Source organism: Phoenix dactylifera, chromosome 2 (genome assembly GCF_051530095.1).
Source record: "Phoenix dactylifera cultivar Ajwa chromosome 2, Ajwa_hap1_PhDact_Kaust_v1.1, whole genome shotgun sequence".
In the NCBI taxonomy this organism is placed as follows: domain Eukaryota; kingdom Viridiplantae; phylum Streptophyta; class Magnoliopsida; order Arecales; family Arecaceae; genus Phoenix; species Phoenix dactylifera.
In genome coordinates this window covers 43,628,821-43,641,356 of record NC_143191.1, presented here as the reverse complement: position 1 = coordinate 43,641,356, position 12,536 = coordinate 43,628,821, and the positions used below count along the sequence as shown (strand labels likewise).

General features: G+C 34.6%; 1 protein-coding gene across 1 annotated transcript in view; it reads left to right on the top strand.

The window, feature by feature from the left end:
* The window catches only part of LOC103714226 (CHD3-type chromatin-remodeling factor PICKLE-like), a 33,062-nt gene that overhangs the window by 14,969 nt on the left and 5,557 nt on the right, over positions 1-12,536 (top strand). The window contains exons 21-29 of the mRNA XM_008801406.6: positions 1,641-1,794; positions 1,896-1,998; positions 2,458-2,532; positions 4,356-4,417; positions 4,540-4,616; positions 6,573-6,700; positions 8,883-9,033; positions 9,121-9,267; positions 11,709-11,838. Of these exons, the coding sequence (XP_008799628.2) occupies positions 1,641-1,794; positions 1,896-1,998; positions 2,458-2,532; positions 4,356-4,417; positions 4,540-4,616; positions 6,573-6,700; positions 8,883-9,033; positions 9,121-9,267; positions 11,709-11,838 (1,027 nt within the window). The remainder of the gene's footprint in view (positions 1-1,640; positions 1,795-1,895; positions 1,999-2,457; positions 2,533-4,355; positions 4,418-4,539; positions 4,617-6,572; positions 6,701-8,882; positions 9,034-9,120; positions 9,268-11,708; positions 11,839-12,536) is intronic.

Below are 12,536 nucleotides of genomic sequence, written 5' to 3'. Positions count from 1 at the left end.
TCCATATGAAAATAACCTTGATGATTGATCTTCATGCAATAAGTTGTATTTTTTCTTAGAAGATTCTTATCAATTGTCTCAATAATTGTTCCATCACTCTTCTTAGTAACCTCATATTGTAGCTAAGATATTTACCATTCGATAGCTCAGGTACTTCTGATTAGCACTTTTATATTTGTAGCATGGTTATTCAGTGTCCATTCACATTCATATTTTCATTGATAGAGCTTGTTGACCAAACTCATTTCTCTTATATTCATTGTGCTTCTATTTTTGTTCCATCTAGCTCTTATTTGTGAGTTAGGTGGGTTTGATAACAAGCATACACAGACTTGATGAATGCATTTTTGCTTAGCCCTTACTCGCAAATTCAGACCATTCATTTCATGATGGGTTTTGTGACTTGTCAAATTCAGAACTCTAGTTTAATTGAATGTGCTACTTCCTAATCATTTACCTACTTCTATCTAAGCATGCTTCTCTAGATATATATGTACCTCATGCTTACAATTCAATTCTTCTTGTATTCTTCCTCATTATTGGGGTTATTATTTCTTGGGGATCAAAAGTTGCCATCAGTCTGAAAATTTTCTTTTGTTGGTTCAGACCTTTTGAGTTATTTATTGTGTCTAAGACACATTTTCAGTTCACAAGGCAATACTTACAAATTCATCTCCTTTTGCAGTTGGCCCAGTCTGAAATATTGGATTATTGGATTTTCCACTTCTTATTACTTTGTTTGAATTTCAACAAATCTATTATCCTCATGGATAAAAACTATAGGTTCACATTCTATCATCTGTGAATTGCCAAATGGTACCTGCTCAATATGAAGTTAATAGAAAATGGTTTAGATATGAGAATTTGAAGGACTATCACATGACCTTCAGATGTCCTTGCCGAACGTAATATCTCAGCACCCATGAGCATGACGGGTATTTGAAAGAAAAAGATCATCACCTCCTGGATGTCTCTAAGTTTCTGTTAATAAACATGGATGCGAACTTTTCTAATTTGAGTTTCACGTGTGATCTTTCTAAATTATCATTTGATATATATCCATATTCTTGATGGTGCCTCATTTCTTAACAGTTACTCCTGATAGCAAGTTATTCCCCATATGGCTCCTATCTTTGGTTAGGTATGCTATGAAGGTGGGATCCATTGGACCAAGTTGTTCATTGCATATGTACTTTCCTCGACCATTCTTCCTTACATAAAGGATATATGCAGTGCTGGTCCTTGTCCTATTATCATGCCAATTCCTTTTAAGATCTCTGCAGAGTCTCTCATTAATGCCTTTACCCTGACAACTATTAATCTCTAGTCTCATATTATGTCTCTTGTTGGTGCCCTATGCCAGCTTTTCAGTATGTTCTGGAGTTCACATGTGAGATGAACTGTGAATGGATTAAAAAAATCATGAAGAGAACCCTTTCCTATACATCCTGTAATTTATCAGTAATATAATTATTATTTTGTTGAAGATAATCATTATTTTTTATTTTTGCTTTTTCTTTATAGATATTATTTGCATTAGTCATTGCCTTTCAATTGATGATGCCGACCTGCATTAGCGTATTTTTTTTTCTTGTTAATATGTATTCCACATCTTATTTATTTTATTAAATTTCATTTAGATGGTAGCTGCTGAGGAAGATGACTTTGCTGGTCTGCAAGATGTCAGTTCTGCAGATGAGGATTACTGTTATGAAGATGACCTGTCAGATGTTGAAACAAATTTACCTGGAAATATGCCAGGGAGAAGAGGCCAGCTTTCAAAGAAGAAATCACGTGATATTTTATTCAAAAACTATAATTTCATGATAATATGTTTCCTAGGATTTCACATATAGGGCATGTTACTTATTAACTACAGTAATACGATCACACAGAGTATATGGAACCACTTCCTCTGATGGAAGGTGAGGGAAGGTCTTTCAGAGTTCTTGGATTCAATCAAAATCAAAGGGCTGCATTTGTGCAAACACTGATGAGGTTTGTTAGTAATTGTTCAATTATTCGTACGATGTCATAGTTTGTGGAATATCTTAATCTGACCAGATCCTATTGATCAGCCCCTTTCCCTCTCTGCTTTTACACTCTTTATCACACTTTCAACATTTGTGCTTTTCCAAAAGTAAAAAATAAAGTAATTTTAATAATAAGTTTTGCCACTCTTAGCTTGCTATGTTGGTTATTCTAGGCATATGCTAAAGGCAGATTATTGATATCTATCAGCAAGCATCTAAAAAATGCCTCACTGTTCTCTAATCTTGTTATATTTAATCAGCTCCAATTTTATTAACCATGTTGTTCATCTCAAGAGATTGACGATAGCTAGCTGTTGAGTCTTCTTATTGTTATTTGATTACAATAATTGATTTTATGCCCTTATTATCAGTATGACCTTTGCTTTACTACTATAGTACCTCTTATTCTTGTATTATTTTGCAGGTTCGGCTTCCAGGATTATAACTGGAAGGAGTTTCTTCCTCGACTGAAGGGGAAAAGCCCACAGGAACTTCAAGAGTATGTTGTATACAAACCATCTGCATAAGTTATAAGCTCACACGCTGTTATGTTTAGACAAAAACCATCTGAATAAATTATAAGCTTAATGATATGTTCAGATCATGTTTCAAAATATGATGCACACCTCTTATTCATTTTAAATTGCTGAATTTGAAATCAATATTATCAAACGTGAATGCCAATGATCCAAGTTTCAGGAATCAAGGTACACTTTTTAATGCGGCTAATACATTGTCTGATTTCCGATCAGACCGATCTTGGTATGCCTGTAACAGATGAGTTCCAAAGGAAAGAAATTGCGTGCTTTGGTTATTGGACATATCTGGAGTTGATTGCTTTCCTTATGGAACGTTGTAATTGATTCTTCCAATATCCAAGCTATGCCCCAATCCTATTGTGTCAGCTCGGATGTACGAGCATCAGTCCCAAACCCTTTAGCATTTGTTATATGTTGGTTCTTTAGGGCATCTTTGAAAACTTCTTGCTGGGTACAATGGGATCTGGCAGGATGTGCCGGAGATGGGGATGGGAGAGAACATGAGAGGGAAAGAGAGCACATTGAGGCTGCAGGTCCTGGTCCCTGCTGGAAGAAGAAAAAGACCTCAAGAAGTCTTTTGTTCTTTTAATCCCTCATGGGGACTGTGAACCCTGCATTCACCCTCTCCTGCTTTCCCGCTCCAGCCCTTCTCTGGTGCTCCCCCCTCTTCAGCCATTCTGGCAGGAAGTTTCCAAGCATGCCCTTAATGATATTCAGGAATCTTTTTAGGAGTAATTATTTTTCTTTTTTTTCTTAGATGATGGTTGCTTTACGAAGTTCAATAATTTTTACAAAAAAATGCAGATTTTGAATTTTAAAAACTTTATCAAAGTGTGATGATATTGGGAAAAAATCTCAAGTAGCTATTTTAAGGACAAAGTGGAGCAATCTAACCTGCTGGGTAGCAAGTGTTCTAATTATAAATCAAGAACCTGTCTCTCATAAATGCTGAGGCCAGAAGAATGGAAAAATTAATCATGTCTAAAATTATAAATGAGGGGAGTGATAATTTGTCCTTCTGATTGAAGACGAACTATGAATGCATCAGCATCAATTATTGCAACACTTCAGTTAGAGGAGTCAAAGATTGTTTGGAAATAAAAAAAGCATATTATATTTTGCACTGAGATGCTATATTTGGTCAACATGAGTTGCAGATTGGAAGCTAATAATTTAAAGCCAAGAAGACAAGAACTACCCAAAGAGGTGGCTGATTTGTTGAAAGAGATTTTGGTAAACAGGAAATTGGCAGTTATTTTGCATTTGAATATGAAACTAATTGTCTTCCCAAAGCAGTAATTGCAGATATATGTGACCTTGTGAAGATGAATTAGTTCCGTTAACTCTTCTATGAAGTGAACCTTGGCATAGTTCGCTTCAATACCATGATCCCTACAATTCTTTTTTCTTTTCCTCTTTATAATCTCTTCTACTTGAGGGAAAGAACCTATGCCATTTATTCCAAGTAAGATGAGCTGAACTTTTGTCATAAATTTCTATGAAATTATTATAGAACAACTACTTACTTTCAGCCCAATCCAGTTGAAAAATATCTCTCTGCAAACTAGAAATATTCTGTGTGGACAATTAATATCCTTTTCTTAGATATTAGTTTCAATATACAATACATTCTTTGGCAGGGAGAAAGCTTGCTTGTTTCAGGTCTTTCAGTTTGTTTATTTCTATATTCTTTAGGAATTTTATTTCACTTGCAAAACATTGAGGGCTTCATTCTTTTTTAGATAGTAAAATAACTGTGATGTGCCCATCCTTGTTTATACAGCTACGCACAACTTTTCATGAATCACCTTCTTGAAGGTGTAACAGACTCGCCAACCTTTTCAGGTGATCATAGTGTAAATTTCGTCTTTTTGTGCTACTTCTGCTTATGTTCACCTTTGGTCCTCTCTCTCTCTCACACACACACATTCACTCTCTATTTGTGATTTTGTGTGTTATAACTGTAGATGGTGTTCCAAAAGAAGGATTACGAGTGGACGATGTAATGGTTAGGCTTGCACGTATTCAGAATATAGAAGAGAAGGTACATTGTGTAAAATGCTATATGTTTATCAAATCACAGTTTTCTTATTTATGAAGTCAATCCTGATATAAACCCTTTGAGTGGGCGCCAACTAAATGAATGCAATGCTGCAAGCACATGATTTTCTTCATTTAACATTATATTGTTATGCTAACAATACACCAGTGTTCGAGGATATGAGCATCACATTTTCCATCTTTAGATGAATACAGATCTGACATTTTCTACAGCTTTCTGTTTTTAGCATAATTCTTGCCTCATAGATTATGGTGTAACAGTATCTAAGATTTTGATGGTAGGATATCCTTTCCCTAGTTTATATTATATAGAAATTCATGGAATGAAGTATGGAAAATGCAACATTGTGTTCTGAAAAGGGATGGTGGAAGCAAGTACATAAAAACTTATCTGCCAGCAAAGATTTCCCATAATGTTTTCTAACCTAGATTGTCTTACATTGCATCATAAAGATGAATGAATATGTTTAAAGATACATGACTTTTGTGCATACACTAATCCTCTCTAGGGATCATTTTTGACCTCCTTAGATAGGTGAAGATTGCACTCTACTGACAAATTAACAATGCTAACTAGCACCAATTTATCATCACCAAGGAAATATATTAGTGGAAAGAAAAGGTACATATTCTAATCTAGATTCAAGTTATGGATCCTCTATTTTTCTAATCTAGATTCTGATCAAACTTGCTTACTTTGATGCATGCAACTACTCATTGCTGTGTATCATGTTGAAGCTGTTATTGTGCTATTATGGAGCAGTGCTTATACAATCTTGACACTGGCTAAAGCTTTCCTCTTAGACATGCTGCTTTATGACAAGTCAGGAAGTTCAAAATCTATACATACTCCCAGTGTGTCGCACCATTCTTACCAGTCCTGCAAACATTAAAATGATGGATATTTTACTTCGCTACTTGCAAATAAATTGCCAGGACATGATAGACATTTCGGAGTGTTACAAAACACTGCATAACATACTCTTCAGAGATCATATTGTCAAACCGTGACAACATCATCTTTACATGTCTATGCTTTGTATTTCTGCCAAAAGGTTGTCAAGAATAGTTTTTACAAAAGTGAGGAACTGAGGGTCTTCTTACTAATACATTAAGTGATGACCTTGTTAATATTATTGAGTTGTGGGGCAAGATATGAAATTAGAAGGTTCTACATGGAGCCAGTCTGAGATTAGATGTGGAAGGATATAGATTGAGTACAATTATCACAAGGCCTTCTACTGCAGTCTAGTTATTTTAAGTATTCCAAATGAGGACAGTGGATCTGAAGTATGAAACTAGTTAGATGTTAGCGTTACGCATATTCTAGAGCACATAATTTTATTTAACAATGTGGGAACTGATTACGGCAAAATGGAGATATTATATTCATTGTTCATGCTGAGGCTTTTTGGAGTTATAAATAAAATTCTTTATCCATGCATGCCTGTTGCTTGTTGGTAACCAATTAAAGTTAACATACTTGAAAGGACCTTTTATTTTTAAAAATGCAAAAAAAAAGTGACTATCCACCTAACTTCTTTGGCAGTATTAATGCAGCTAGAAGTTATTCTAGACATATTGTTCCAAAGTGCTTTGGCTGAACTCAAAATAATCAGAACAAATTCTAGAAAATATTCCATGTAAGCTTGCCTGATAGTCTTTTTGTGATCTCTTTATGTAGCAAATTTTGGATGCAGCAATGAAAGATCTCATTTTGAAAACTTTTTTTTTTAAACGCTATTTTTTTTTAATATCTTAGTTTGGATTAGTCACTTGTAATATGTAAACTTATTTCAGTTATTATATATTTGTTTCTTGTACTGGATTACTGCAATAGTTATCATATGGCGCTCTTAGCCAACATTTATCTATGTTAGGCAGCTTCATGATGAAAATATATGGCATTTATTACAACTTGTATTCTTTAAATTTACAGGTCAAGTTTATGTCGGAAAATCCTGGGGCTGGCCTCTTTTCGGAAGATATATTATTGCTTTTCCCTGGCTTGACTGGGAGGACTTGGAAAGCAGAGCATGATTTACTGTTACTGAAATCTATATTAAAGTATGGACTCATTTAATTTTGGTCTTTATTTTATAGCTAAAGTAGTCCTTTGGTTAAGTAAATGAAGAAAACGTGCCATGAGTATGTAGAGAATGTGGCAAGTAATATGAAACAAAGAAAATGTGGTAAGTACTAAATAAAGCACATGCTTGACTGGTGAAGAAAACAAAGGAACCATATCGCATGTATTATTTTATGGCTTCATGTATGTCCTACTATAACCATAGGAATCCTATTTAATTATTGTTACCTGTAAAAGGCCAAGTCCTTAAATTGTGAGGTGTCTTCAAATTATTTGTCACAACTCACAACTATCCAAGTCAATTCTTTTGTAGTTCCCCACTACCTAAGTCATATACTTAGTGTACCCTCAATTGGGCTGTCTCTGGGGCTGCTATTGGGCCAGTTTACATATAACAATGAAGCTTCCCCTAGCCATATGTTTAACAATGCCAGTACATTATTATGAATGTTAAACTTATCTAGCGGTTCATACATGTGGTCGCTTCCATTTATGTCTTTACATTGTCTATACCTTATAATGATCTTGTCTAGTAAACATAATGAATCTTGTGCATTTCTCTTTTATCTGAATTAATCAAATAGCCTTAGAAAATCGTCTCAATGGTTGACGTTGTTAAATTACTGTTCATTTGACTGCCCATTGGTATCTTCACAGTTTGTGAATTGGTAATTTAGCACTTCTGAGCTTTTCTACCATTTTGTTGAGATTCACCTGGTCTTTAGGACCTCATAACATAAATTTGTTAATCAAATTCAAGTGAGCAAAGTGTTCTTCATTATTTTACTAGACCAATTAATATTGCATTGGGTACGGAAATCCTATCTTTCTTCTTTCTTTCTAAGCTGTATATCCTAGAAACACCTATATTTTATCAAGTGCTGGCATAAATATTAGTTACCGATCTTGAGGGATTTTCCTTCCTTTTTTGTAATTGTAGGATTTTCCAAGTTGGGCATGCTGATTATAGTGTTTGCCAGATTTACTTGTATTGATTTATGCATTACTTGTAGTGGGATGCAGCCTATACAAACTTTTTGAATGAGCAAGATTATCCAAACATCAGTTTTATCACCTATCTTGTTTTAACAGTTTAGGATAATAATGACACCCTCTGTCGCATTTTTTCCCTGGACGACAACAACATGAGATGTAGAATTGTCACTTTGGATTTATGTTATTTGGATTATTGCCACTGTTTGAGGTGACTCCTTCCTGAAAGCTGAAGGACACCCCACATATGTGTTAGTTTGTTAGATAATATGAGCTATTTGTTAAACAATGCAAACATAGAACTAGGAAATCACAATATACTCTTGATATCTCCTATCTATTAAACATGATTGGGCCTGGAGATTTGGATGGTTTGACAGCCACGTTCTTCTTTCTCTTCCCTTCTTTTTACCCCATTTTGTAATACATAACTTATGAGAATGGTCAATAGTTACTGATATGTGCAAATGTCATGGTAGAGTCCTGTTGTTGCTTATGCTTGGCTTTCCATGGACATAAACGAGAGTCAAAGTCAGACATACATGACGTATTCAAGTGCATGACATAGCAAGAGGAGGGAAAAAAGACATAGAGGGACATATAAGAAAAAAATAAACCAAATCATATATATAGTTCAAATTAAAATGTTATTTTGTAAGGAATTTTAATATGCATGTTTCTTATTAAAAATTCCCAATCAGCCTAATATACAAGAAAATGACATTCTGCAAAATTATTTTTCTACCTACATCCTTTGCAGATCTCTAAAAAGAACGAAGGCTCACTTCTGACATTAGTAGTATCGGTTGAAACTTGAAAGAGTTTATAAGTATCCAATTGTCTGGTACATATCTATATCCAAGAAAGATTCTTGGATTTGGACAAGTGTCCAGGTAGCCATTTATACTTGTTTCATGAGTGACTAGTTTTTTTTTCAAAATAATAATTGAAACTGCAAGTTTTCAATGAGTGAATAGCAAAAATGATATTGATTATGTTCTTACATCTCCTATTTTTATGTTTTGTGATTATCAATTGGGATACAATCTACATGTAATTTCAAGTTCATTTTGCTTGCTGCTTTGATGTTTAATTGCTTCTTTTTGTTTCTTCAAAAAAAATTACTTCATTCCTTTTTGGTATCTAATTACGTATTTTACATTAAAGGCATGGCTATGCAAGATGGCAAGCTATAGTAGAGGATAAAGATGTTGGGCTTGCTGATGTTGTTCGCCAAGAATTAAACCTTCCTATTATAAATGGATCCTTTACTGAAGGTGTTCAAGTCAATGGGGATGCAAATTCTGGTCCTGCCAATGTCAGTATTCCCTTGAATATCAAATAGTTGGCACTCTAAACTAGCATTGGGAATAGTTCTGAGTTTCTTGCTGTTACTGTGTTGCAGGGTGCTTCAGAAGTTGCAAAGGGAAGCCAATCATATCCGGACTACTCTACACTGTATCAATTCAGAGAAGTGCAAAGAAGAATGGTGGAGTTTATAAGAAAGAGATATTTTCTGTTGGAAAAAACTCTGGATCTAGAATGTGCTAAGGTACAAGTTGTAGCTTATATGCTTGCCAACTTCCCAAAGTACCTCTACAGTTGTTGAGTCCTTCTCTAGAAAAGATGGTCTGGATGTGCATTAAAATATTAATATCAATACACTTTTTCTTGTTACGATTAGGTTTCCGAGATATTGCTTGCTTAGTGCTTTCATTCTGGTTCTCATTATCTAATATTTCACTCTTTATTTTTACAAAACTCAGATATTTCTGCATAATTTCCTTGGTCTATGATGTAGTTTATTGGGCATTTTGCATAACAGGACACCAGTTTCCAGGCAAATCAATCAGAAATTAAGTAATATATCCAATCCCTTCTCCTTGCTTCCATTTGCTTCCCTTTCCTTCCTGCCTGCTTTCCATTCTTTCTGACCCTTTTTTTCCTTGATTCAAGACACTTTTCTGAGATGCTGCTTCTAGCTTTTGGTTCCTCATGGCAAAACAATAGTCAATGCTCCCATGCTCCATACTTCTTTCGTGCTTGTATTCTCTTCCCTTTCTAGTTTTACCTCTCTGACCCCAACATCCCCATGTTACCAGGCTCATGTTATGAAATGTAATTTTGTATCCTCTTACCCATTTTAGAATTGAACTAAGGATTGTCTGCTTACACCACAAAGAAAGTAAGGATGGTCCTATAATCACCCGATAAAAAAATCCCTTGATAATTAATGAGACACTTTCTGTTCACAATCTTCACTTACTAATTCATAATCTTCACTTTCAGAGAATGATTGTTTGAAAGATAAAGAATAATATGAAAGTCCATCCTCGAATAACTAGGAAAAGATCTGTTTCTTAAGGTTGTGATTATTAAATCCATATACACATAATGTGCCATGCCTCTGGTACTTCCATCTAGGCATTCAGGTTTTGCACTAAACAATCTGTTCTGTAATAAAGACGAATAGAATTTTTTTGAGAATATGGTAGTTATTCACCACTGACTATGTTTTTAAGATTCGATTAATAAAGATGATTAGGATACTCTTCAAATGCTGTTAATAAAATTCATGCTTTGCTTGTTCAAGTTATTTAGTTTAGATTTAGTCAAGGACCTAACAATGACCCAATGTACTCCTGTTACGGACAAGATTATGTGTTTCTCAGGAAGAAACAGTTATGAAATGTATTTCTGAAAACTAGGAATGTATCACCAAATTGCTACATTCATAGTTCCAGGCTTCCAGCTAATATAAAAATTCAGATATCTGTTTTCCTCCCCATCATCGATTTCATAAGATGCATGTGCACATGTGCTTTCATAAAGTTGCTCTCATATTTTTATGTTTCATTTGTACATTTGCAAACTAAAGTTTGTCATGCAAAACTATAGTCAGTGAACCAAAATAACATGCTATATCACTTGTTTTAAAACACTTAATTAATTAATATTTTGCTCGTAATAGGATAACTTTTGTGTTCGCAATAATAGTTCTGTCATACTGGGAACCTAGGGTGAATGATATTCAGTTACAGATAAAGCATAATGCATTTGAGCTATGTCTCATATGTATGTCATCCATTGGATACCCTGTGTGTTTAAACCTGCATATAAACTTTCATTCCTGAGAATTATATATTTTTAGTTTGTAGCACAAGAGAATTAAGAATATGAAAAATGATTTAGAAAAGTTTGTCATCTTGACAAATAAAGATCCCCAAGGCTGGGCCAGAGTAGTTTGGAGAAGTCTTGAGGGATTGGTTTTAGTTCCTTTTGTCTTATGTATATGCAAATATATGGAATTTCTCGGGAAGCCTAAATGCTTGATGTATTGTAGGTGGTCCTCTGCAATTTTTCTTGCTTTCTACAACTATGACCTCAAACTGAACTTCAGCTGAGTGGTTTCTGGTTGAGAGACTGTCTTCAAGTTATTGTTGTTGCTGTTGATTCTTTCGATTTGAACATGATAAGAACTTAAAATACCTGCACTATCTTTTATAGATATTGAACGTGCAAGAGTTCATGGAAGTTCTCCAGCTGAATCAACAGGAATAGTTGAGAACCAGGTTGGGACCTGGTTTTGATCTTTTCTGATTGCACTCATTTGGGTGCATTCTACACACCTCATCAATTACACAATATAAAAAAAATGTCTCTCTCTCTCTCTCTCTCTCTCTCTCTCTCTCTCTTCTCTATCTAATCTGATAGATTAATATGAGCAATGCAAAACCACGATCCCTTGTTTTGTCATTTTTAATTATATAAACTTATTGAATGTTCATTATTGATTCAATATTTGCAACTTCTCTGATACTTTAATAATAAGCAGTGTATGATAATCCTGAAGGATAATGCATATGATTATTTATAGTTTAATTCTATTTTTTCCTGTGATTTGTTTAATTTGTATTAATTTTTCGTGTACTGGCACGATATTAGCATTGGTGTTTTAGATTCATTGCTTCCATTTTGTCTGACAATAAGCAGAGTACAATCAAACCATCTGAGCCTGCAAGTCAAGAATCAGAGGTTGAGCCAAAGGTTCCAGAAGCACAAAGTCCGAACCCTTTGGATACCTATTCATTGTTGAAAGAACTACCCACTCTGGAGCCCATTGGTTAGTAGTCTCTTTTAGTCTATCTGGTTGCTTGAGTTCTTTGGTTAATGAACTTGTGGATCTGTTCAAATGATTGAGGCACCTGCTGCCTGAATGGTTCTTCTATTACCTAAATTATATACTTGTTAATTGTGCTTTTAAATACATTCTTACTCTATTATATGACTTGCTTTATTCAAGTGGCTGCTCAGTATTTGGCCTAATATATAATAAGCTGATTTTAGTGCGCTTTCTACTGTAGCTAAAACATGCTTTCTGTTACAAGAATTGAATGCATTTAGAAGGTTTTCGCGATGAAGTCATCTTTTGAATGTTGCAACGTAAATTATTTTTTGATGGTGTATATATTTGATGTCGTACCAACTTCCTCTAGTATCCGTTGGACACTGCTAAAGTTGGACATCTGCTTTAGGACATGTTAAGCAACAAAAAAATTTAACCAGGGTAAAAGATTCTTGTGGGAAGTTGGTGGATGATCGAGTTGTCACTATTTCTATATTAAGCTAGCAGCATAAACAAACAATGTCTTTAGGATGTAAGGGCTGCCTCTACAACAATGCCAACTTAAGCTGCCAGATTTACATCACTAGCAGTTTCCTATGTATGAAACAGAATGGGGCATCTAGTTGTGGTTCAGACACAGCATGAAGTTGGAATCCATTATTAATTTAAGCAATTACTTGCTCCTATATAGTACC